The sequence below is a fragment of the Gallus gallus genome, chromosome 3 (genome assembly GCF_016699485.2).
Source record: "Gallus gallus isolate bGalGal1 chromosome 3, bGalGal1.mat.broiler.GRCg7b, whole genome shotgun sequence".
Classification (NCBI taxonomy): Eukaryota; Metazoa; Chordata; class Aves; order Galliformes; family Phasianidae; genus Gallus; species Gallus gallus.
This window is the reverse complement of record NC_052534.1, coordinates 109,496,398-109,522,835: the sequence shown is the minus strand read 5'-3', so window position 1 is coordinate 109,522,835 and position 26,438 is coordinate 109,496,398. Positions and strand designations below refer to the sequence as shown.

The 26,438-nt window shown below is 50.5% G+C and overlaps 2 protein-coding genes across 5 annotated transcripts in view; one reads left to right on the top strand and one right to left on the bottom strand.

Moving 5' to 3' along the window:
• The window catches only part of RCAN2 (regulator of calcineurin 2), a 77,447-nt gene extending 63,518 nt beyond the window's left edge, over nt 1-13,929 (top strand). For 2 of the 3 annotated variants that reach the window (XM_420062.8, XM_004935924.5), the window contains 2 exons: nt 1,367-1,538; nt 9,865-13,929. In XM_420062.8, the coding sequence (XP_420062.3) occupies nt 1,367-1,538; nt 9,865-10,025 (333 nt within the window). In that variant the 3' untranslated portion in view covers nt 10,026-13,929. Of the gene's footprint in view, nt 1-1,366; nt 1,539-4,784; nt 4,957-9,864 lie in introns of those variants that run through there. The other variant, XM_040698615.2, reaches the window with a different exon arrangement.
• A 7,075-nt stretch (nt 13,930-21,004) lies between these two features.
• ENPP4 (ectonucleotide pyrophosphatase/phosphodiesterase 4 (putative)) lies at nt 21,005-26,409 on the bottom strand. 2 transcript variants are annotated; one of them, NM_001006422.3, is made up of 4 exons: nt 26,269-26,409; nt 24,842-25,703; nt 23,863-24,036; nt 21,005-21,615 (listed from the first exon to the last, which is right to left on the bottom strand). In NM_001006422.3, the coding sequence occupies exons 2-4, from the start codon at nt 25,659-25,661 to the stop codon at nt 21,248-21,250; spliced, it is 1,362 nt and encodes a 453-aa protein (NP_001006422.2). In that variant the 5' UTR covers nt 25,662-25,703; nt 26,269-26,409; the 3' UTR covers nt 21,005-21,247. The 2 variants fall into 2 exon arrangements, with proteins under 2 accessions (NP_001006422.2, XP_015140628.1); XM_015285142.4 differs by having other exon boundaries at nt 26,360-26,409.
• Nucleotides 26,410-26,438: the final 29 nt, after the last annotated feature.

Below are 26,438 nucleotides of genomic sequence, written 5' to 3'. Positions count from 1 at the left end.
GTGGGATACTGACTGGTGCTTAGAAGTTACGACGTGTGCTTCGAGCTGCCAGGTTAGTCCTGTAGAGGTTTTAGGATCTTTTTTGAAGATCTTAATCAAAAGGAAGGGGCAGATAAATTCCTGAATCTCTACAACTGATAAGTGCTGATCTGAGCCTTGGCTATAGCAGAACCTTCTTTGGAAGGTGGGAAACTGCAGCTGCAGAAAGCCCGGCGTTCTCAGCAGGTTAGGTGAGTTCAGAAGATCTTACAGTTGGATTTAGGTGTTGAAAATCTACCTCAGTCCCCTTTTACATGCCCTGATCTCCTAGATGTGGCTCAGAATTTATTTCTGAAAGATCTCAAAACCTGCTGGTGGGCAGGCTGGAGAGTTATTTCACTCTAACGGAACGATCAAGAGGTTAATGGGAAATTTGAGATAACCCAAGAAAAACAAAATCATGCATAATAGTGATTACTCTCCATGTCTAAATGGATTTCCTGCAAAGCCAGCTAGGTATCTGCACTATGTTCTCCAGTGCATGTGATCTCTGAGCTTATTAGTTGTGTCCATGGAATGAGTAAGTGGAAGCAGCAGTGTCTGGAGCAGTGTGTGTTTGTGTGGACCCGAGCCAGAATGAATGAGCACTTCCAGAACTAGAAGTACTGGGGAACGTGAAGTGGAGCGACACAAAATGCATTCATATGTAGCAGGGTGTTCAACTTGCTTTCATCTGATTCCAGAGTATTGCTTCTGAGTTGGTTAGGAAGTTGCTCAGGTATGGCTGTAGCTGTGGCATAGTTGATTTATGCCAAAGCTTCTTTAATAACTCCCCCTGCTCCACCCAAATAAAACAAGAATCAAACTAGATAATTTAAGATGGAAATAAAATGAGCATAATGATTTGCAAATGACTAAGGAACACGATAGATTGCTTTATCACTCCATCTACATATACCAAATCTTCAGGAAAGTTTCTGAAGTTACTGACAAGGCCTTCGTGCAGGAATTGGTGCTTTCTAACCTATATCTGCTTTTAGTTAGGGCCTTAAACCAGCAGAGCTCAGCAATATTTACATACCTATTTAGCTTCACAAGTCTCTGAACTTAGCAGCTGTGGAAACAGAAAAAGCTTTGCACTTATCCTCAGAGGACGTATACAGGAGGCACAAACAGTGCAGCTTTGCTCACATAACAGCCCCCCACCGCCCATCTACTGCAGGGGAACCATCTGTAAGGGTGAGAGCAGATCCATCTGCAGGCCTCGTCTGCTGAGACGGATGCTGAAACCCCGCCTGGGTGGCACTTGGGATTGGAAGTGTATGATTTGAGTAATCATTCCATTTCCCCATCCTAAACTAAACAGTGTATTTGTTATGCTTTAAAGATTCAGACCTCTGAGACAGATGGAGACAAGCTTCATTTGGCTCCACCACAGCCTGCAAAACAGTTTCTCATCTCGCCTCCAGCCTCCCCACCTGTAGGGTGGCAGCCCATAGACGATGCAACACCTGTCATCAACTACGACCTCCTTTATGCAGTTTCTAAGCTAGGACCAGGTAAGCCTGTGGTCCTTGTGTGAATTTCTGTTGGAAAAAGCAAATGAGAAATAGCAGCATAGAGAATAACAATAACTAGAGGCAGCTGGGGTAAAGCCTGCAAGTTGCATTACAGCTTTGGAGTTAACTCACGCCAACTGGTTCTTTGCTTAACGTGTTGTTTGAATAGCAGATTGAAGCTTGCTTACACAATTTATTCTTGTGCTTGTTTTGATGTTTAGATGAGACAACCGATGGTTCATGTAGGGGTTGAACAAACACTTGTCTGTGAACCTGAAGAGTATTTGCTTTAAATCACACTTGCTCAGTAGTGCTTTCCAAGATGCAAAATACTTCAATGGTTTAAGCATCACTGCATGTCCACCAGAGTGGGGAATGTCTCATGTTAACAAGTGTGATGGCAGAGGACCACCATTTCCCTATCCCTGCAGGACTGCTCTGTCAGGACTGCTCGTTTTCTGTTGAAAATATTATGCAGAAGGAATGTGATGAAGATGTAGTCTCTAAAAGGTAAAATGCGTATCAGTGGATAATGCAGACAGATTTATGCTGTCTTCCCATCTTCACTGGATGATAAGGTGTGAAGCTGGTTGGGATCTCTGAAAGGTGCTTTGCCTTTAGAAAATGCTTATCTGATGAAGTTAAAACTTTTCTCAGGAGATATTTACTTTTCAATTTAATTACCACATATTTATGGATAGCTTTCTTGGAGTGCTGTTAGAGCATCCCTTTTACAACTCTTAAAGTGGAAGATGTTCAAGTTCCAGACCTAAGGAATATCATTTAGAAATTAGTCTAATTTACATTCATAACCTATAAGGAAAAATGGCACGTTAAATTATCTTCATGTAGAATAAGATCACACAATCACCGAGGTTGGAAACGACCTCCCAGGTCATCCAGCCCAACTGTCCTCCTACCACCAATACTTCCCACCAAACCACATCCCTCAGTGCCACATCTGCACAGCTCTGGAGCACCTCCAGGGATGGTGACCCACCCCCTCCTTGGCAGCCCGTGCCAGTGCACTTTAGATCAAATCCAGTAACAGTTTCTGTGGGGTGGGGAGGAGAGCTCATGAAAATTCTCATATCCTTATGGGATGTGGGAGCTTTCCTTGCAGCTCTGCTGATGCTGCTTTCTTGTTGTGAGAGCAGCCACCTGCTGCAGGCACCCCATCCCTGGGCACGGTGTTACTGCCTGGCTGACACCCAGGGCAGTGGGGTGCAGGGTCAGTAGGTTTGCAGGACCACCTGGCTTTGTTTTCCCGTGGGACCTCCCCCACGTGTCCCAGGGAAGGTATGAGATGCCTGCATTTTATTTCCTTTGGCTGGCAGACCCGCCAACAAGGGCTGCCAGGTCTGACTCTTCGTCCTGCATGGCAGATGATTACTCCCAGAATTGATGCTTTGCTACTAAACTGCTGAACAAAAGGAAAACAAGAACTCTTTTTTTTTTCCCTTTGATGCTGCAGTGTTATAAATAGAAACATGTAAACGAATTCCCTCGCTATCTGGGCAATAAATCAATCCCTGTTCTAGAGCAGTGGGATGTGAAATATCCCTCATTGTTCCACTCTCTGCGTGAAGGTCACATCCAGCCTCACTGAAGGAGCCTGCAGGGAGCAGCAGCAGAAGTCACTGTGTGCTCTCTTCTTCCTATTTTTAGCACTTGGGAGGGAGAGCAATTTTAGTTAACTGCAGTGGCGGCTCTAAAATAGCATTGCAGTCTCAGTTGTGTGTTCACTGTGTTTAGGATTTCATTGAAAAACAAATCCCAGCAAAGCTTTTCTTGGGATCACGTGGCTAGAGCACGCTGCCGTACGGCAGGTAGTGCTGCTCCCCTCACTGCACTTACGTTTGGTTTTCATTCCAGCACCACAATGAAAAGTATATCTGTGCCTTAACTATCGAAAAGGACTCGTTTCCATAAGCCAGAGCCAGAATTCTGTGTCTCTAACTTGTGAGGAATAGTACGTTAAATACACTGGTTTAAGTGCACTGAACTGCGGGCAGCCTGGTCTGGTGGTTGGCGGCCCTGCACATAGCAGGGGCTTGAAACTGGATGAGCATTGTGGGCCTTTTCAACCCAGGGCATTCTGTGATTCTATGAGTTGGTAAAAAGGACCAGGAAAACTCTATTAAGCATGTAAATAATCAACAGCTTCCAGCAGTGTGCTCTTGCAACCTGGAAAGCAAATGGCATCCTGGGCTCCATCAGCAGAGGGGTGGCCAGCAGGGACAGGGAGGTGATTGTCCCTCTCTGCTCTGCCCTTGTGAGGCCCCATCTGCAGTACTGAGTCCAGGTCTGGGGGCCCAATACAAGAAAGAAAGACAGGGAGCTGTTGGAGAGGGTCCAGAGGAGGCCACAAAGATGATCAGAGGGCTGCAGCACCTCCCCTACAAAGACAGGCTGAGGGAGCTGGGCTTGTTCAGCCTGGAGGAGAGAAGGCTGCGGGGTGACCTCATTGCAGCCTTCCAGGCCCTAAAGGGAGCCTATAAACAGGAGGGGAGGCAATTCTTTGAGAGGGGAGATAACAGCAGGACAAGGGGAAAAGTTGAAGGAGGGCAGACTGAGGTTGGATGTCAGGGGAAAGTTCTTTCCTATGAGAGTGGTGAGGTGCTGAACAGCCCAGAGAGGCTGTGGATACCCCGTCCATCCCTGGAGGTGTTCAAGGCCAGGTTGGATGGCGCCCTGGGCAGCCTGGGCTGGTATGAAATGTGGAGGTTGGTGGCCCTGCCTGTGGTTGGAGCTTCATGATCCTTGAGGTCCCTTCCAACTCAGGCCATTCGGTGATTCTTTATGTGCCCTCCATGCAGGGTGAGTCGTGCTTGCTCACCTTGCTGGGAAGGTCAGACGCAGCACTGGGACCCCAACCCATGCAGCCCTACCCCTTCCACATCTGCATGCCACCTCCTTTCCTATCACTCTTCCATAATGGCTGCAGCTGCAGTGTGGACTCAAACCATCTGCAGATGCACACTGTGGGAGATAAGAAATCAGTCAGCAGATTGGCTGTGTGTTGTTATAGTCCAAGCTCCATCTGGGGGCGGGTGTTTCTTTGCAGCCTTGTGGCTGCAGCAATACCTTCCTAGCATCCCACTGGACTGATGGACTTCTAGGAAGCTGGATTTTGCTCTTCCTGCATTACACCGAGCCCAGTGAGGGTGCACTTAATTCTTAGGGAAGATCTCAGCATGTTTATTTAGTTTCTGGTTGATTCATGTATTTGTTCACTTTCTGCAGATGTAGAGAGAGAGCTCTGAACGAGATACAAGCAGAATGCAGCAGCTCAGTCAGTGAGGTGGGATCCTTCCCTGTGCCTGGTTCTGCCCGCTAACTTACAGCTTCTTCAGTACAGAAGAATCATGATGTACATAAAAAACAAACAAGTGGCATCATTAATGTCTGATGAAAACACCTCCACTGTTGAGAGAATTTCCAGTAGGTTAACACTGATGAAGATGCAAAGATGTTGCACTGAGCTGGGGGTGTGGTTGGCCGATGGCCCTCCAGGCCCAGCTCCTTCCTTCAGGAACACTTGCACCCCATTAAGCTGCTGGCTAATTTAGGCCTTCATGTATTTGCTAGTTCTAACGAGGAGCAGTGACATCCCACTGAGGGATACAGGAAATCATTTTAGAGGAGAAATATTTGCAAGAAGGCAAAACTGTCTTCAGAGCAATGTATATCCCAGAGTTTCTCCTCGCAGACAAAAGGCCTCTAGGTTTGCTCTGCCCTTTGGTAGTGCAGTGGTTTACAAGCCACCTTCCTGGCACTGCAGTTAGTCCCTTCTTCCCTGGAGAGCAGTCCTACCCCCATCCCTGCCCACTCCCAGCGTGCACATTTCTTTCTTCCTTTCCCCACTGCTGCTGTCTGGCTTCCATCAAACCTGTTACCTCAAATTCTCCACAGCCTGTGCTATCAGTTTCTCCCTACAGCTCAGTCTTTGTATCTCAAACTACAACCACGTGGATCTTCTCTTTTGTGCCTTCCTCCTCAAATCACATCTGTCCCCTTCCCGAGCTGCCCTGCCTGGCTTTCTGCAGCACAGCGTGGACCAGGTGCCCCGCAGCCTCCCCTTGCCACCTGCAGCCTGAGGTACTGAACTGCTCCCTGTGCTCCCTCGTATCATTTTGCCTTCTGTAAGCACTCATCTTCCAAGTCTCGGTCCCCGTCTGAAAGCCAATGCAGGCCAGGCACCGTCCCCATTAGCCCTTACAGACAAGCTGGTACCAGCTTTGGTTCTCTCCACATTTCCCAGTCTCCATTGGCATCCCAGCAGGCTCTCCCCCTCCTGAATGCCCTCGAGCAAACGCTGGTGCAAAGTACACACAGCCAGACGATGAAGGCTCCCTCTGTGTGTGTTCTGAAGAGTTACAGCTGACAGCTCTGCACTGCTCTGCCCTCTGTTTGGTTCAGAGGGGCAGCAGGGAAGGGCAGGAGGCCTTGCCCAGAACTGCCCTTCCAGACTCGCCTTTCTTCTCACCAATTCACAGGAAATACTGAGCACTTCCTATAGCTTCCAGCTGGGATTCGGGGGGGTGGAGGGGCAGGCAGGTGGGTGACAGAGAACATTTTCCAGCTGTCCTTCCCCTGCACTCTGTTCTGTGGCTCCTGCTGCCCTTCACTCCCCTTGCCAGGGGCTGTGTACATGAGAGCTGCTGCACTGACCATGCAGAAAGCAGAGGGATAGGCTGTTCTGTGCCCTCAGTGGCACTCCCAGAGAGCAGCTCCTCCTCCCTGGGGAGGGCTCACATGGCGTGAGGTATTGCTTCTGTGCTGCCCACCCCGTCCTATTTGTACAGCACATGGGTGGGAGGACTACACATGGAGGGTATTTTATTGATGCTAATGACATTGAACGTGGAGAGCACGGCTCTGAACCCATTAACCTCTGACTGCGTGGCAGAATCAGGGATGAGTTAGCTGCACGGCATCATTACCTTGTCTTCATCATTAATTAAGTATATGAACATTCTCTCTGCTGGACAAAAGAGCCTCATTAGATGAGAGATGCATCATCAGCACAAGGTCACTCCTGCCTGACCCATCTTGCTGCCCTTAGCTGGGGCAGCCCACATCCCATAAGCCTCAGTTGATTGCAGTGATTCAGGCATTCCTCTGCCAACTGAACTGCTGTGAATCTAGGTACGTTTTTAATGCTGGAGGTGGAGAAATAATCGCAACCAACAGGAGGGAAGGGATAGCCTGGCCGTATCTACTGAATTTGTGTTTTGTATTCATTACCTTGGTGTTTTTCTGCAACCAGCACTTAGATTTACAACAAGGGACAGCTCCATACGAGTCCCCTGTTTGCTCCTGTTCTGCTCCCAGCTCAACCACAAAAAGGTTTTCTGCATTTTGAGGCACAGTTCTGCGGGCATGAATAGCTGTGAGTACAGAACTGAGTGTGCACCTCATTTATGCTCAGAAATAACTGTGTGCCTTAAAACCCAATTTATGAGTGCATCGCATTTTGATTTGCAAAGTGACATTAATTGCTGTTGCAGTGACTTGTGCCAGAGGCATCTCAATGTTTTTCCTTGTGTCTGTGCTTATTTGCACTGTTCTTTTTCAGTGCAAAGAGCCCTTCTGGGAAGGATTTGAGCAGTAAAAGAATGTGGCATTTGAGCTGGGATGATTACCTTTTAAGAGGGCAGTGAATCTGATTTACTTGGTGGTGTTGGGGTAGGAGAGGGCCCGGTGCTGTGTGTGCACAGCCCTGCAGAGCTGCTGGGAGCTGACAGTGACCAATGTGGCCTTCAGTGCAGGTTGGCAGCATTGACGTCAGCCCATAGCTGAGAAATTAGCCAAAGCCCGCAGGGAAAATAGGCAAAGGAAAACCATATAATTTCTCAGTGCGGCACACAGAGCTATTTCTCTTTTTACATTTTAGCCTATCAGCAAGACCTGCAATGCTTTGCTCAATTTGGATTCAGAGGAAAGGCTGCCAAAAATAGAGCAGTTAAATGTCAACATTAATGGTATCACAGCAGTGAAATATTTCTCACAGCAAGATGTCGGGCTTGTAGCTGTTACTCAGTAGTTGCCTTCTATTTTTTAGGCAAAAATGCAGCATGTCCTCGAGTCCCCAGCCAGCCAACTCTTATTTGGACCGAGATCTTTTCAGCACAAACAGCATGTGATGACAGTCCCACAGCTGTGTGTTGGTGCAGGCCCAAACCCACACCACCTTCCTAACATGAACTGCTCTGCCACCAAGCTGGGAATAAATACAACTCCACAGTAAGAACACGAGCAAACTATGGGTGCTTTGAGGTAGGGACTGCCATCTCACTTCTAATGCACAACACCTAGCACAACCTGTTCCTGCTGCATTTAGGTATGCAGGTATTTAGGAGCTACTGCACCTAAGTACAGGTCAGTCAGTGATAGTGGGACCTCACCTTTCTCAGAGTATTTGGCATGCAATATGCAGTGGCTTTGGAATCATAGAATGATGAAGATTGGAGAAGACCACTAAGATCAGAGAATCACAGAATCACAGAATGGTTGGGTTGGAAGGGACCTCAAGGATCATGAAGCTCCAACCCCCCACCACAGGCAGGGCCACCAACCTCCACATTTCATACCAGCCCAGGCTGCCCAGGGCCCCATCCAACCTGGCCTTGAACACCTCCAGGGATGGATGGGGCATCCACAGCCTCTCTGGGCAGCTGTTCAGCACCTCACCACTCCCATAGGAAAGAACTTCCCCGACATCCAGCCTAAATCTTCCCTCCTTCAACTTCAAACCATTTCCCCTTGTCCTGCTGTTATCTCCCCTTTCCAAGAGTTGCCTCCCCTCCTGTTTATAGGCTCCCTTTAGGGCCTGGATTCTGTCTTGAAAACCTCCAGAGATGATGTCCCCCTGCTTTAGAGCAGTGTTAGGAAGATGATCCGAGCTGTGAGGTATATGTGTGATCATTGTTAATCCTGTCTGAATGTAAAGACAGCTTGTGAGTCTCAGAGATGAGAGAGATGACATATAGTCCAATGTAAAAGGTATAATAATGCATTACCTGGAATGGCTGCTAGTGTTTAGTGTTGCTAATGGGTATCTGTCCGTTTTAAAAGACCAATTCATCCTGTCAGAAATGTCACTGTTGGGACTTCTCTTTATAGTCTTAAATTAATTCCTTGTAATGTAATAACCAGTTCCTTCTTACATGTTGTGTCCAATCCAACACTTGTAGTGGCAGCTGAGCGAATGCAGGGCTGAAAGCCCTATCTCTGATCCTAACCTGACCTTGTTTGCTTCTGTACTTGTGTGGATAACCGCACTGAACCCATTTCTTCCTAAGACATTTTCATCTTCACCAGCTGGAGACTTGGAGTAGTAATGTAGATAGTTGGAAAATCTAATGTACTGCTTAAGCATTTAGCCTGCTAGTAAGCATTTATAGAGTGTAATCTTACCGCTGGAGACAGAATTGGTTAGAGCCTCACGTAAAGAGCATTGAATTTCTAAGTCCATCTGGACCTGATGTGTGGTGTTTTATTTTTAATGTATGGAGCTCCCTGTATAGATAGGTACACAGGACCAGGTTTTGATGTTGCTGTCTGCAGCTGGCACATTGCAGAGCCTGATGGACCTCCAGATGGGACCTCTGAAAGAAAAAAGCCCCATCCAGCAGGTTTCCTTACACCTTCAGCCCAGTGGTTGAGGCTCAGTTCCAGACACTCCTTTCAACCATGAACTTCTGTGTTCCTTCTCTTCTCCATCCATTTCTCTCCAGTGCTGTTGGCTACTTGTGCTGGTTCGAAACACCATTATAGAATCACAGAACCACAGAATGGCCTGGGTTGCAAAGGCCCACAATGCTCACCCAGTTCCAACCCCCTGCTATGTGCAGGGTTGCCAACCAGCAGCCCAGGCTGCCCAGAGCCACATCCAGCCTGGCCTTGAATGCCTGCAGGGATGGGGCATCCACAGCCTCCTTGGGCAACCTGTTCAGTGCGTCACCACCCTCTGGGGGAAAAACTTCCTCCTCATATCCAACCTAAACCTCCCCTGTCTCAGTTTAAGACCATTTCCCCTTGTCCTATCACTATGCACCCTTGACTGCTTTCCCCTAGGCTCCTTTTTGCTGCCTTGGTCTTACTGTTGCCAGCCTTTATGATGCCCGTCAGGCAGTGCTCGCGCGTGGGGCAGATCCCCACAACCTGCAGTGACGGTGGGTGCCATCTGCCCACGCAGAGCTCTCACTGTAGGTAGGAGCAGCACGTGCACATTGCCCTACCATAATGTGGAAGCTCACAAGTGCCAGCACTGCTACTCAGGCTGTTTTCCTCCCATCTAACTATTTTTCTCTGCTTCCAGGAGAGAAATACGAGCTACATGCAGGAACAGAGTCCACCCCCAGCGTGGTAGTGCACGTCTGCGACAGTGACATGGAAGATGATGAGGACCCAAAGAATTCTCCAAAGCCAAAAATCATTCAAACTCGGCGCCCTGGCCTCCCACCTCCTGTATCTAACTGAGCCTCCTGGCAGCAGCAGCCCTTCTCTCCTCCAGCTCAGCTCTTGGGTTTTTTGTTTGCTTTCTTTTTCTTTTCTTCTTTTTTTTTTTTTTATTTTCCAAGGCAGACATTGCCTTTTGAGTACCAGGACAATACGCTCATTGAAATCCCTGTGCAGTAATCAAGCCTATGTAACAAAAGGGCTAGGAAAAAAAAAAAGATCTTTGTAATACATAACCATATCACACACCAACTAATAGATTTGCTGGGAAGGACAAAGCAAGGCTGAAGCAGGGAGGGTTTCAGGCTGAGGTTCTGCACAGCTGTAATTTGCATGCTGAGACACCACCAGAGAGATCCTTCACGGTGGGTGATGAGGCTGATAGCAGGCTTGAGATGCAGACGCCCAGAACACTTGCTATGCCCTTCATCAAGGAGCCTCTTTCTCTGCCCTCGGTTCCCTGCACACCTCAGTCTTTTCCTTTCCTCCTTGTCTTTAAGGGGAAGGGCGTGCATCGTTTTTAACCTCCTAGCAGCTCGGTGGCCTTGTCACCCCTCTGGAATTTTCTCTAAGGCACACTATTCCTGCAGCCTTCTTAGGAAACAACAGGAAAATGCCCTCTTCAGCAGCACTGTGAGCTGGGCCCTCATTGGAGATGGGTGGGCTGAGGGGAGAGGCAGCAGCGTGCTGAGGCATTCCGTGTGCGTCAGCCGTCTGAGCGAGGAGCAGAGACACTGAGCACCAGGACTGTCATTCTGTCTCCCATGAAGGTAGGAGTGGTTCCTCTCTCTGAGCGTGAGGAAGGAGAGGCTGTCTGCTCGTTGCTCTGTGTCGCTGCTCCCAGGTCTTGCAGGGATGGAGGCTGAATGTTTTCCTGGCGCTGTGTTGAGCCGCCCTGAATCTCACTGATGACATCCCTAAGAACCAGTTCTTTTCTCCCCCCTTTTCCCGTGCTTTAAAGCCCTCCTTGAGCTGTATGCAGTTTGGGTTTGTGGAGGTGAGGAGATGTTAGTTGGTGTTCTTTCGTTGGGTTTTTTCTTACTTTATTTTTTTAGGCCAAAGAAAACAGGACCATAACGACACACTTGAAATTAGACTGCATGCAACCGAGTCCCCTTGTTTCACTCTGTCCCGCATGTTTCTTTCACTTGCAGTTTATCCTGGGTTACAGAAGCTGTTCTGTGTGTCACCGTGGCTGCCAGCAGGCACATGCTGGGCTCCCTGCCTGCCACACCTTCCATGATGGCTTTTTCCATGCGTGTTTGTCACGTTGAGGAGATATTTTCGAGCCATTTGAGCTCAGATTTTGCATACACTTAAGCATGCGCTTAATTTATGCACACGAGTAGTTCCACTGGAATTAATACTGCGGAAAATCGAGCACATGTGTAAGATCCAGTGGGCTTTTTGAGCTGATGAGCTGCAGCTGTACTCCCAAAAACGCCCATGAAGCGGCGCAGTGAGATCCCATGGTTTGAAATCCTTCACACATTGAAAGAAGCGTGTAAGTCCTGGAAGCTCATTGCAGGATCTGAAGTCAGCTTAGGCTGTGCAGTCAGACTTCTCCTAACGCCAAACGTTCAGCTGTCCGAGGGAGGGCTCCGTCCCACCCTGACTGAGCAGACAGGCTGCAAACTGCACGAAGGGCGGCTCAGCCCTGAGCTGTGGGCTCTGCGGGGCTTCCAGGCAGGAGAGCAGGTCGTGCTGCCGTCCTCGTGGGTGGAGAGGGCGTCTTCAGAAGGAAGAACTCACCATCCTCATCCACTTCGTTCTCTGACCGCCACAGCGCCTCGATGTTCCTGTTGAACTTAGTGCTTAACGTAGTGTGTATCTATAGCGTGGTAACCGTCAGTACTCTATGGCCATCATCGTGTGTGTTACACTCATAGAAGCACGTTGAATGCAGCAGCAGAGCCTGAACAAAAAATGGGACGTTAGTATCTTCGTGTCAGAGTAAAGTTGTCTTAAAGTCACTCCTCAGAGGCGTCGCTCCGATTATTCCTTTAGAGCTGACTGAAATAAACACTGTTACTCACCGCCCCGGGACTCCGATCTGCTGCTCCTATGGAAGGTACCGCCAGGGGCCACCCGTGGCATTTCGGGAGGAACAACACTGTTATGAGAACAGATTTCGGACCTCTGGTTCCATACCAGCACAGACAGGGAGGGCGAGATGTGAGTGCTGGAGGTTTGGTGGCTGTATGGAAGGAATTGGAGGTCTGGCCCAGCTGGTGGCTCAGCGCCACGCGCTCATTCCCTTTCCTGTGCGATGGGGAGAGAATGGGGAAAACAAACCAAGCACAACTCGTGGGCTGAGATAAAGGCACTTACTGAGACAGAGCAAAGGAAACCAGATATGACTGTGCACATACGTATGAATGTGTGTAACGGGGTGCACCAGGAGTTGCCACCCTCAGTGATGCCCGACTCACCCCCAGCAGTGCAAGAGAGCGAGATGAGCTCCCACCCTCTCCCAAACTCCTTTCACGTGGTGTCATATGGGACGGAATGCCTTTGGCCACTCTGAGTCAGCTGTCCTCACTCTGTTCCCTCCCTGCTCTTTGGGCTCTTTGCTGTGGGCAGCCTCAGCTCTGTGCAGCACCGTTAGCAGCAGCTGTAACCATCGGGGTGTTGCCAGCATCTCCAGGACCAAAACACAGCATCATACCCGGCACTCTGAAGAAAACGGTTCCATCCCTGCTGAAACCACGGCGTGCCTGCATCCCCAGCCGGGTCAGCCATCAGAGATCTTCCCAGAGCTGATGCTTCAGATTCTTTACGCCTAAAAAGGTCAGAGGCTGAATTTTGTCATGATGTCCACCTGCCCAAAGCTGGGAGAGATTTGGTTGTGAGTGAAGGAAATTGGCCTCCAGTGACATCAATCTGTCCTGCTTTGGGTCTGAAGCCTTCTTTCCTGGAAGTGCACGTACAGACAGGTGGAAGAGCGGCTCCAATGCAGTGACAGCTCTTCATTAACTCTGTAGTGCTCACCCAGGGGAGGGTGGAACGCGGTTCTGTTCATTAAAGCCTGGAAGGAGAAATGCGGTTCCAAGCCTGTTGTATCTGTGCTCAGCATCCGTCCCACTTCCATCCGGTCATCAGAGATCAGCTGTGTGGGTGTTTGGGAGCGACAGCAGGGCAGCGCTACCAACACGAAGGGCATCTGTGGGAGCTGCTGCTGCTCTGTGGCACAGCCCGAGTCTGTGTGCAATGTGCTGCGGCCCTCTGCTGGGTGGGCGCACTGCGAGCTGCACGCTGCTGTCGGCACAGCGTTACGGCGCGGCGGGGAACAGCACCTCGCAGTCCGCTTTATTTCAAGTCGAAAGAATGGGGAATTTCTGTGGCCTTGATTTTTGTACTACAGCTAAAGCAGCCCCCCTCTTCTCAGTGTGGGCGTACACACATGCATGCACATCCAGCATCCAGGCTGGCTGTGGCTCTGGGCAGCCTGGGCTGCTGGTTGGCGACTCTGCACACAGCAGGGGGTTGGGACTGAGTGAGCACTGTGGGCCTTTGCAGCCCAGGCCGTTCTGTGGTTCTGTGGTTGTTTTCAGCAAGAAATGACAGCGGGAGCATCCCTTCCTGTAAGGAGAGTGCAGACACAGTCAGTGTAAACTGCTTGATGTCATTGCAGACCATTCCTACCATTCACCAGCTCACACGTGGCGCAGATGGAAGGTGGTTTTGTCCTGGGGTCCCCCAGCAGCAGGAAAGGACCTTCTGCCAAAGGACTGTTGGTTCTGTGCACAGCACTGCTGAGCTGCAGGGACGGAGCACGGTAGCTTTGCCATCACACTGTACATACTTTGGAGATATTCTATTTAGTCATATTTTATAGGAGTGTGAAAAAGCTATGGGCTAATTGACCACTTTTACACTTGTATAATTCAGAGCTTAGTTTAAAAAAAATAAATATGGCAAACGATGGTTTTGTGTTCTCTTTGTGCCGGCGTGGTGGAAAGCAGCAGAGAGGAGACGTCCAGAAGGCTCTGTTAACTGACAGAGATGGGAAGCAGCTGTTGGTGGTGCCGTGCATTAATCGGTGCTGCGCCGTCCCACGCACAGGAGAGCAGTGGGTGAGTGCTGTGTGTCTCATGTCCGCGTGTTGGCGGTCGCTCGGCTCTGCCCTGGGAGGGTTTTCCTGCTGTGTGCCCACACTACAGGCCCAGCTTTGCAGCAGGGGCCACGTGGGCCCCAGGGCTCCTGTTTGAGGGCATTACTGTCTGTATGTGTACGGCTGAGCACGCAGCGGGTACAGGCAAACAGACCTGCACCAATGCCTGTGCCCACCAGTGCTGGGTGCTGCGGTGGTGCTGTGCAGCTCCGTGCTGCCGAGCACTGCACGATGGCAGCCAGCAGCACCTCCTGGTACGGCACGGCCCGGCGCAGCCATAGGGCCTTGTCCTAAGCTTTGGGAGGTGCTCCATGGGTCACGGTGCTGTCAGATCGCTGCCCCTACAGCAGCACTGCAACGCTCTTGAGCAGCGAGCTGTGCTTGCAAGGAGAGAAGCATTCGAGCAGACCCCACCGAAACAGAGCAGACCCCACCGAAACAGAGCAGACCCCACCAAAACGGGGCTATTCTCCACACGGTGCATCTTCTGGGAGGGGTGCAGCCGTTCTCAGCCTGCAGGAATGCAGTCCATGGAGCCGAGGCCACGAGGGGCTGCTCAGTGATGGGTTCTGCGGCGGCAGAGCAGTCTGCAATGCTGCTGTGTGCCCCACGCACGGCTCCTGTGCTCCAGGTGTGACATATCTTTATATGCTACAACCCAGGGCTATTTTTAAGCGCAGGATTTGTATATCCTCACATGAGTGCTGTACTTCAGTGAAGCTCTATTGCTGCATTAACCGTGTCGGTGGAATCAGCAACTCCTCGTGCGGGTGCGATCCTCACCGGGGGTCCCACGCAGGGGGGCAGCCGCCCACGCACCGCCCGGAACGGCACCGCCTCGTGGTGGTGTAGGGACGGCCGAGCCGTGCACACAGCACGGCTGTACCGATACCGACGGGTTTGCTTCTCACCCCCATCCGGGCAGCGATGGGGCACCGACCCACAGCTGTCCCAGAAGCGCAGAGATGCGGCACTGGGGATGCAGTCGGTGGGTACGGGGGCGGGCCGGGCGTCTCAGAGGGCTTTTCCAGCCCCCCTGACTCCCCGCAGCTCCCACGGCCGGGTCCCTGCACTCAGAACCTCACCGTGTGACCGGGCTCAGAACCGCACGCTGTATGGCCGGGCTCAGAACCGCACAGCCCCGCAGTCTGCACGGACGGCCCCATCGCACCGCACCGCGGCGTTCCGCGGCGGTCCCGGTGCCGGCAGAGGGCGCCCCGCCCCGCCCCGCCCCCTGATTTGATCGACAGCGCCGCTGTCCACTGGGAGCGGAGGGGGCGGGGCCTCCGCACAGCCGGCGGGTCACGGCGGGGGCGCGGCGGTCCCACGGCGGCAGCGCGGAGCGGGGCGGCGGTGCGGAGGTTCGGCCCCATCCGTCCCGCCAACGTCCGCCTCTGACGCCGTCGGCTGACGTCATAAGACAGGAGGCGTTACTTTCGGAGCAGCCCCGCCAACGCCGCGCCGCGGCTGTCCCGGAGCGCCTTCCGGCATCAGAGCGGGAGGAACGGCTCAGCTGCTCGTCCTCGTGAGCTGAGGGCAATCAAAGCCGTCTTTCATCAGCGCAGCCCCGAGCCCGGCCCCGTGCTTCTGTGCGCCCACCGCTTCCAGGGCTCACCTCGCCCATACGGGAGGGGAGGCAGCTCTTTGAGAGGGGAGATAACGGCAGGACGAGGGGGAATGGCTTGAAGTTGAAGGAGGGCAGATTGAGGTTGGATGTCGGGGGGAAGTTCTTTCCTCTGAGAGTGGTGAGGTGCTGAACAGCTGCCCAGAGAGGCTGTGGATGCCCCGTCCATCCCTGGAGGTGTTCAAGGCCAGGTTGGATGGGGCCCTGGGCAGCCTGGGCTGCTATGAAATGTGGGGGTTGGTGGCCCTGCCTGTGGTTGGAGCTTCGTGATCCTTGAGGTCCCTTCCAACCCAACCCTTCTGTGATTCCCCTCTGCAGGCAGAACCACCCCAAGGTGTCGGTGGTCTCTTTCGATGGATTGCAGTGGGATTGCAGCTACCCATGGAAGGTGGTGTTGGTGTTAAACGGATCACCGATGTGTTCGTAACAAAGGATTTCCACATCACCGTGCAGTGCAATGGGTCTCTGTGCAGAAAGCCACGGTACAGTTGTCAGTGAGGTGTGGGATCCTATTGTGAACGAAGCTCTGAACAACACCCACAGCTCCAGTGAGGGAAGGGGGATCTGTAATCCCAGGTTGTGGGTAACAAACCAGAGAGAAGGACAGGAAACCACAGCGGCTGTGTGGCCTGGAACGCATCTGAAAACAGTGGAGTCCTTCCTCCATGTGATGTGCCACACAGCGAATTTGCTGGAACAGCCTGGTAAGATGGGCCACGTCCCTGCCCAGAAAGTCCATTATGGGACAGGCAATTCGTGCTACGGATCACAAGCTGGGATATCTGTTATCAGAGCTGAAGAAGATGAAGCTGTGGAACGTGGTAAACGTAATCAGCAGTGATCACAGAATGTCACTGGCATCCTCAGGACGGCTCACCGGGCTCCATCAGCATGTGAGCGGAGAGCTGTGCAGTCCTCGGCCGGCCGGTGTAGCTGTTCTGCCAGAAGGCAGGAGCTGCAGCACTGACATCCTTGGAAGAAAATCCTTGGGCATTAGGACTGCACAGCCTTTATTCTGAGTGGAAGCGGTCATAGCAGCAGCGATGCCATCAGCCTCAACGAGTGCTGGCAGGAGCACTGCCGTGTTACTGCTGGGGGCTCTGGCAGGAGCCTGAATTACATCGCTAAAATGGACAGTGAGCAAATCTGTCCGTTGCTGAGCAATGCTGCCCCGTGTCCTTTAGTGCTTACGAGAAGTGAGATGATCTGAAGGTGTTATCGGGGCTGAGCAGTGTTCTGCATGGACAGCTACTGACTGTCGCAGATCTTGCCTTCTATCAGCACGTTCAAGCCGTAGATGAAGAATTAGATTTGTGACTCAGTCATCTGAGGCCAGATGGGGAGCTCCAGTCAGTAGGGACTGCAGTAGCTATTGGGTTCGCACATGGAATCACAGAACGGCATGGGCTGGAAGGGACCTCAAGGATCATGAAGCTCCAACCACAGGCAGGGCCACCAACCTCCACATTTCATACCAGCCCAGGCTGCCCAGGGCCCCATCCATCCTGGCCTTGAACACCTTCAGGGATGGACGGGGCAGTTTGCTGTGTCAGCCCCTCCCAATGGGCACAGACAGCAGTGCTGGCCTGGATGCTCTCATTACCAACTGAAGGAGCTGCTGTAAAAGGAAACTTTGGCATCTCTGGTACAGGAGGTGAGAACTCAACACGAAACCCGATTCTCTGAGCTTGTTTTCCCAGAGTTCACATAGCTATTATACATGACAGCAAGCACGAATTAGCTTGGAGCACAGCTCACGTTGCTTCCTCCTGCAGCACCAGCCAGGAGTGCACTGTAAAACAGTAAGCTTCGTGCCTTGTTCAGCTCTGAAAAGCTCAAGTACGTGGACCCCGTGCTTTCTGCATCCATTATCCCATTTGTCCTGTCCAAGTTTAGTGACTCTCTTTAGTTGCCAGTTTGAGATTGGAAACATAATGCTCTTCTCCGTTTTCCTGCAGGATTTCTGTGCTGTGCCCCTGCTTCACTGTTAGGGGGGAAGAAACATGCTCAGACAGACGGGTTCCTAACTTGTTTTCATGCGCCCAGCTGCATGTCCTGGATCCTTCTTTCTGCTCACTGGCTTTCCAGCTTGTTGTTACATGGCCTTCTGCTGGAAAGCAAAGCTCAGAGGCCAGAAATAAGCAAATGGCAATCTGGGGGTGGAAGCTGCTTGTTTCTGTGGCAGTCTTAGTACAGCTCCTGGGTTTTGTTGCTCGTTGCACAGCAGATGATGAGGGAAGGGAGTGCCCTAAGAGTACAAAGGAGCGAGTGGTGCTGCTTGCATGATTGCATACGCAGAGTTGGTGACAAGGCGAGGCCTGAAGTGCCACCTGCACCTCCCAGTCCCACCTGTCCCTGTGGATGGCTGCCACGTGCTGCCAGCCCAGCATCTGCGACCTCAGCACAGCTCCTCCCGACATGTAGGCTGACTGTGGCTGCTGAAGGGTTAACAGGAGCTGCTTCTGCTCACCCCTGGGCTGTAGGACACTGTACTATGATGATAAATGCAGCATAGCAATGAGCTAGCTACTTCTGAGTTAGATAAACTCACCACCTGAAGATGAAAATTAGGATTCAAATGAGGTGCAATATGCAGCTGCTTCCTGGAAGATAAATGGCTGGGTTCACTCAGAAAGTGTTCACTCGGGCTTTCAGAGATGCCAGGAAACAACATCACATCTCCCTTTGCAGAAGAATCTAGCAGTGTGCTTTGCAGAAGTGCATTTCGTGCTTCTCCTTCTCCTGAAGGCTGTATTTACACAAGAGGTGATTTCAGTAAACCTATCCATAGTACCTTTCAGTGGTTGTTTTGCTTGTTTGCTTGAAGGAAGACTGGAGGAGGTGTCTGAAGTTCCAGTGCTCATCCCAACACGAGTGTCTATAACAAGGATGTAATCCTGACAGATTACATCACAAACACAGCTGTAAAATTCAGCCAACCTTAGCGTGGTTGATAAAGGATGGGAAGCTGTGTGCACTGAGTCGTTTTCAGTGTAAGCGTTGCATCATCACAGTGTTGTGCTTTATCTTCTGAGTCGGAGACCCTGCACAGTACTTTCTATCCCAACCTCAACCGATACTACTGAAGAAACAACAAAACAAACTATGAAGCCAAATCTGTGGAGTTACATACGTGATTGTATATTTTGTTTATGGAGATGGATGAGATAATATTTTCCTTGATGGAATAGGCAACACTCTGTATTACTAAGGGAAGGAGAACCGGTCTTACTGTCTCAAACAGCTAAACTTACCGAGGTAAGGTCATTATGTGTGCTGATGACCACATCCATGAGGCCTTAAGAAATGCAGCACACTGATGAGCACTTCCTGAGAGAATAAAGAAGGGCGATAACAGAACCTGGGGGAACTGCAGCACCTCTCCTATGAGGAAAGGCTGAGGGAACTGGGCTTGTTTAGCTTGGAGAAGAGAAGGCTGCAGGGAGACCTCGCTGTGGCCTTCCAGTAGTTGAAGGGAGCGTATAAACAGGAGGGGGAACAGCTGTTTACGAGGGTGGATGGTGATAGGACAAGGGGAAATGGCTTTAAAATGAGACACGGAAGGTTTAGGTTGGATATGAGGAGGAAGTTTTTCATGCAGAGGGTGGTGACGCACTGAACAGGTTGCCCAAGGAGGCTGTGGATGCCCCATCCCTGCAGGCATTCAAGGCCAGGCTGGATGTGGCTCTGGGCAGCCTGGGCTGCTGGTTGGCGACCCTGCACATAGCAGGGGGTTGGAACTGGATGAGCACTGTGGTCCTTTGCAACCCAGGCCATTCTATGATTCTATGAAGTTGGTGAGGACAGCTGTTTTACCCAGTACTGCTCGTTTGGAAGTGCTGTGTTACTGGAGGAAGGTTGGCTCGGAAGTGCAGAAACAGTTTCTGAGAGCATTCAGCTTTTATAAATGTCCACACATGGGGCAGCCCTGTTCTGTTCCTAGAGCGTTGTGAGGTGTGATTACTGTGATACTGTACAGTTATTTGCCTTATGATGCATTCTCAGTGATTTGGGGGAAAAAAACACCCAAACACTTACAGTCTTCACCTTGGGGTTTTGAGATTTATTCTAAGTAAGTGGAACAGATAAAGTAAGCTTTGGCTAATCAGGAAGGACAAGTGGAAGGGGATGCTCACCATTTTCACGGCTGCACAGCAGCAAGGACCTGCTCTAGAAAGAATGCTTAATGCTCTTACGTGCAGTACTTTGTTTGGAATGGAAAATAATCAGTGTTGCAATTAGAATACTTTGTTCCTTGTTTAGTACTTAGTAGAACTCTTCCTGTAAAGCAAGTTAATCTTGGTGATAGAGGGAGGAAGAAATAAGGGTTTATGAGGATCTGTAGCAATTCCCTTCCAAAGGTGTGACTTGGAGCAATGGGTCACATTTCCTCACCTGTACCAACAGCTGGTGAGAGTGGGGCTGGCACTGCGCTTCGGTCCTTCTGTAGCACATTTACACTTCTGATTGCCAACGTCTTGGAGGTAACCTCGACCCTGCCCTGCAGTAGCGATGCACGTAGCGGTCACCCGGTAGGACTGAAGCAGTCTGAGGGAGGAAAGGAAGAACAGAGTGAGGCATACGTTGTGCCCGTCTGTTTTAGCATCTAAGGAAAAAAACCACAGAGGACAGTACAGTTCAGTCTCACCACGCCTGCCAGTTCCATGCCAACCTGATCTCCTGCTGTGTGCAAGTAACTTCGAATCTGCAAGGTCCACGTGCTCAGGTGCTAAGAGGCAGCCTGCAGCTAATACCAAATTCAGTCAGTTTTAGCTCTTGAACAAGAAACCACATTGCACACTACACTGTACTTCAGCTCTCTCATTTCAATGCATTGGTTCCTCACACTGTCAAACAAAAGGACTTGGTGACCACAGTTCTATTCTGAGGTTTGTATTAACAGTTTAACCTCACATTCTTTCCTCACTAAAAGAGGAGGTACCACAAGGGCTTTCCAAATCAAACTCATTTCTGTGTATGGGAACTTGCTGAACCCGACAGTTAAAAAGCAGAAAACCACCGGCGATGGTTTTCACCACAGCTCTGAACCTATACCAGCCAGGCACTGCAGGCAAAGGTCATCTCCTCTCTGAAGTCTAACCTTTCCCTTTAAATTTCCAGTTTAAAATAAAAGCTTGGAGTCTTTGCTTGAGGATCAGCACCAGCCGCCAGGTAGGGCAGCGCTGCACCTGAGAACGCCTTTCACAGCGTTCAGAAGCAGAAGCTCTGGCATTTGATTTTAAAAGCATTCAACGACTCAAGTGAAAAATTAAACATCTTTATTTTCTTAAGCACTTCCTCCAGCAGAAAACGACCCGTTGAGGATTTCTGAACGTCTTTTCACAGGACTACAAACCAGGTAACACACACACAGAAGTTAGCAGGTTTGGGCTGTACAGTATTTTACACAGATATTGTTAAAGTGCATCAAAGAATGCCCTGCAGTGCAAGATCAAATGTGCTTGCTGAAATCACTTCTGCAAGCCAGGCTCAGCTCAGCACACGCTATTCAATTAAAGGGTCATCATCATCAGATTGTAACTGAAGCCGGGAAAACGGACGTGGAGAAGCTACTCTGCTCTTTGTGATGATTATTACAATGCAGGTGAAGGTAGTCAATACCAGCAGTCCCCCAATCACTATCCCAATAGCCTCTGGGAGGTGTATGCACCACTGGTCAGCCAGCAGGCACTTGGTGTGGCTGAGAGTGCCGTTGTGTGGCTGCGGTGTCAGTCCCAGGATGTGGCACATCATTGGGTAAATATCGACGTTGTTTATCATGCTCTGCTGGTAGCCCCGACGAAAAGCAGGCCCATGAGCAGCCAGGAATGGATGCATGCTTGGGAGAGTGTTGTCATAACCATGGTCACCTACTGGAGAAATGCAAATTCAAGAGGTAACTTTGCAGCTTCTGTCTGCATGTCAAGTATTCCCCTCCCCCTTCATCCCCCCGCTGCAGAATGCACATTAACCAACGTTAATGAGGCAGACACGAGGAGGCAGTTTTTCCCCCAGAGGGTGGTGACGCACTGAACAGGTTGCCCAAGGAGGCTGTGGATGCCCCATCCCTGCAGGCATTCAAGGCCAGGCTGGATGTGGCTCTGGGCAGCCTGGGCTGCTGGTTGGCGACCCTGCACATAGCAGGGGGTTGGAACTGAGTGAGCATTGTGGGCCTTTTCAACCCAGGCCATTCTGTGATTCTATGGGCAGTGCTTGGATTGCACACTGATGAAACCCAGAGCTTCCCTCTTCCAGCCTCCCAGCAGTCATTTCCCATACCAGCCTTCAGCCACATTCCTTCCCCTACCCCAGCTAACCTTTGTTCCCCCTCCCATTCCTGCCAAAGCTGAGAAGGGTTACCACTCCACAAGCTCACAGCTGGAACATAAGTTTGCATTTCTTAGATTTCGGAACACCTCCCCTTTGCAAAGCAGGCACTTCCTGAAAGCCAGGCACCTTCCAGTTGAAGGCTTGCAGTTCAAGTATATTATCTGATCCTGCTTATCAGATTAGGTACTTCAGGTTAAGGCATATCAAAACAAATCCCTACGTAACATAGGAAGAAACAGCCTGGGGATAAGGATGCGAGCATCTAACAAAACCTTGTGGCTGCAAGGTCGCTGCTACTTGGCCATTTGGTAGATTTGTAAGAAACACTGTGACTTTTGGTAGAGTATCAACAGGCACGGTCCAATTTCCTAATAACACACCTGAAGAATTGGTTGCAGGTAGCAAAAATCTCATAGCACGCTCAGCACAGGATATGAGTGACTGCATCTCAGTTCATGGTTCATTTCTTACTAACAATTGTGTGTGTCATCTCCTCAGTTGCTTCATTAAAAGCTTTCCATCTGAAATGTCACGACTGCTATTGCTTAAGATCACCATCTCAGTATACTTTCAATACTCCTTTTAACATTTTCCACCACTACATCAGTTACTACAAAGTTCTACACAAGATACAGTGCAGTAACTTGTTTTAATGTACTCCTACATTTCCTGATTAGACTTTTTTCTTCTGCTATTTACTTGTTTTGAACAGTGATGTTCCAGTGGAGTTTTAAGGCAGTGGGAGTGTGCAGGTGTGTGCTAACAGTGCTAGGCACAGAGCTGGTGCTGCTGCACTTGCCTAGCACTGTGCTGCCACTTTGTGAGGGCAACAAACAGCCAGGCAGGCTAATACCTCCCCTTCCTGTTTCTAGGAAGCCATAGCTAGCAAAATTGTTTTGAAAAGTGATGCACTTCAATGAAGTGAGCACTGATGCAGTGTTGTTGCTTCTCTCTACATATTTATGAGCTATTTTTAGGTACGTGAAATTGAATCTGAGCACGAAAACAGAAGAGAGCTCTGTTGGAAAACACTTCAACACCTTAAATGTCCATTGGAAGACGAGTGGCAGATGTTGGGGGGAAGTGAAATACAAACATGCCTCCGTCACAAGCAGTACCTTTATGCAAACAATGGGCACAGGCAGCGGGGTGACAGCAGGAGCTGCACTGCACAGTGCTCTGTCCTGGCAGCAGCCAGCCCAGCCACCCACTCTTTAATTTCTTCCCCCCTCCATATGTATATTTTATATATAAACATTTAAACAACGCACTGGTGAAATGTTGAAATACAAGTGAAACACAAGGGAAACCTAGAGATGCATCTCAGGCTATTAAGTTGAGTGTGGCCAAGTGTTTCAGCCAACAGAATGAATCACAGAATTGCTCAGGTTGGAAAAGACCTTAAAGACCATCGAGTCCAACCCCAACCCAACCATCCTACCCTAACAGCCCTCCGCTCAGTCATGGCCCTGAGCACCACATCCAAACGGTTGTTAAACACATGCAGGGATGGTGACTCAACCACCTCCCTGGGCAGCCCATCCCAGTGCTTAACAGCCCTTTCTGTAAAGAAGTTTCTCCTGCTATCTGACCTCAACCCTTTCTTCCTTTGCTGTTGGAACCCCCCAGGTTCCAGCTGAGAACACTCTGTGAAATGATGTCTGAGATGTTCCTAAAGGAGCGTGGACTCCACTTGCTAAACCAGGAGCAGCCCATGGGTTGCTGGGGTCAAACCAAAACCCTCTACCAGTGTAAGTCACCATGAACTCAAACGGGGAAATCCCACTTACGCTTTGAGAGGGCCTCATTCTGTACAATTGTCCAACCTTCGTCTGCAATCAGAATTATGGGCTGAATTCTCTTATTATGGCGATAATGAAACCTGTCTGGGATTTCTTCTTTGAGATATACTTTCATGTGACGATCATCACACTGTTTCAGTAAGTTGTACACATATTCTTTATCTGTCAAGAAAAAATGCATGTGAAACAACTGGAAATGAGGTCTTTTTTACTGCAATTGTCTGTCATTAAACCCGAGATCCATTTTTTTCCCCAAACAATTACTTTTTACAAGGCAGACAGTGATTGTTCCACATCCTTAACGAAGTGCTATGTGAACCAAAGGTGGACATCACAGCTTGCTCCCCCTGAAGCCAGGTGTTTTGTGTCTGGGGCTGAGAATCTACAATTCAGCTTACCCTGTGCTTCTGGGGGAGTGAGGTGCCAAGTTCAAGCAGAGAAATCAAGAGAAAGCAAATCATACCCTGTGGTAGCCAGTATTTTATCCAAAGCAGCGAGCATCTGTTGATCTATAAATGGCTTTGTTTGCTCCAATTGCTTCAGCCTGGCCGCACTTGAGGAAGCTGAGACCAGCTGCATCGTGAGTCACACCTGTTACTGACTACCTCGAGACACAGAAGCTAAAGCTTCATTCACAAAAATCAAAGTTGTACAGCAATCCAGGTTGGGTTTAGACTTCTAGCTGGGAGTCCAGACAACAGTATTTTTCATTCTGAATAATGCCAAGGGCTTTTCTCATGTCCCTTGTGAATCTCAACTGGACAGAATACAAGAGCAACAAGGGAGCAGGCACACTAAGTGCCTAGCTCTGCTCTCTATAAGCTGCACCATAACCACCTTCATCACTCACAGCAATTAGAAAGAAACCCCTCAGCCCACTGATTGTCAAAACCAAGGAATTTCTAAACAGACAGCATACCACAGCAGCATGACATGAAAGACTTAAAAAACAAAAACTACCACATACTGTTCTTTGGCAGCACTGCAGCAACTGGACTCCTGTCAATTAGAGTATAGTTACCACGACCGATACAGTTGTCCAGGACGATCAGCTTCTTTGGAGAGCACTGGGCCATCCCGTGATCACTTGTTATTATGACATTAATAGTGTCCCACAAACCTGACGCCTTCAGTTTACCAGTAAGGAAACCAACGTGTTGATCCACTTGCTCTAACACTCGGCGCATGTTCTCAGTGTCATCTGGCCCATACTTGTGCCCGCTCGCATCTGGTTCTTCCCAGTACAGCGTAGCAAAATTGACGACAGGATCAGAGCTGTTCAGCCACCTAATGATTTTCTCCACTCTCTCCTCAAACGTCACCGAAAAATTATACTTCATGAAGAACTGAGGGGTCGTGTTGTTAATCCTCACATCAGTACCGGGCCACATGGCAGCAGCACTCGTCCCATTTCTCTGCTGTTGATTTGTCACCCAAATCGGGACCGCTTCGTTCCACCAGAAGGGATCTGAATCATTGAACTGCGAGAACTTTTTCTTGGCATCTGGATCATACATGTCGTTAGCCACGATGCCATGGCTTTCCTCATATAAACCCGTCACTATGCTGTAATGGTTTGGGAAAGTCTTGGTGATGAAAGCGTTTGTAACTTGCTTTACAAGCACACCATCCTCAATGAGCTCCTGAAGGTGAGGAAGGCTATAGGTTTCCAAGTAATCAGCCCTGAAGCCATCAAAGGACACCAAGAGCAGCCTGGGGGCTGAGCTGCCCGAGCGAGCGCAGCAGCTGAGGATGGCAGACACAAACAGCACTATCTGCAAGTTCATCCTTGGTGCCTCAAGACGCTTCCAGCAATTAATTCGATGCAGCTGAGGAATTTAAAAAGATGAGACATAATTCAGGAGGGCTGTACTGCAACCAGCATCACTAGCTGTACATTACACACATCTTCCTCATGGAGTAACTGCTGTAAACAACCACCGAAGCCAACAGCAAGTTCCCCAACTGGCTTCAGCAGCTCCCACCTGCATAGCTGCTCACGTATCAAAACAAGTGAGCGAGGAGACGACCTTCAAACCAGGCTGAATGTGAGGAAGAACTGAACTGCCGTCTCCTGCTCCTCCCCCATCCAGGTGCAGGCAGCAGCTCAGCCCCCCCCCCCCCAAAAGGTCCCACTCCCCCCCCCTCACTTCTGCTTTCCCGCCCAGCCGCCCCGCTCCCCTTCCTTCACACGGAACGCCTCACAGCAGGAGGGCTGCGCTGCGGGACGAGGCGCTCCGCCCCACACAGCACCCCCAGCCCCGTGTCACAGCGGTGTCCCACCGCTCCCTCTGACAGCTCGGGGCCGCGCCCACCGCCCTCTGGGGCACAGCCTTGCCCTCACCGCCCGGCCCTCCCCCGCCTGCGCCAGGCCCGCAGTGCCGCCCGCCTAACCTTCAGGAAACGGACGAGCCCCGGCCCGAGCGGTGCGCACAGCCCTCAGGACGGCAGAAGGCCGCACTCCCTCAGGCGCCCCGTGACGTACCCGGCAGCGCCGCAGGTCACCGCACGACCCCAACCGCCGCCAACGGCCGCGGCGGGAGATAGTGGGCGGGCCCCGCCGC

What these genes read in the sequence shown, in the direction of transcription:
- ENPP4 (NM_001006422.3), bottom strand. Translation starts at nt 25,661, where the DNA reads ATGAACTTGCAGATAGTGCTGTTTGTGTCTGCCATCCTCAGCTGCTGC. An exon ending in TGCAGTGCTGCCAAAGAACA is followed by an intron (nt 24,037 to 24,841) that starts GTATGTGGTAGT and finishes TTTTCTTGACAG; the next exon opens with ATAAAGAATATGTGTACAAC. An exon ending in GAATGAGGCCCTCTCAAAGC is followed by an intron (nt 21,616 to 23,862) that starts GTAAGTGGGATT and finishes GCATTTCTCCAG; the next exon opens with TAGGTGACCATGGTTATGAC.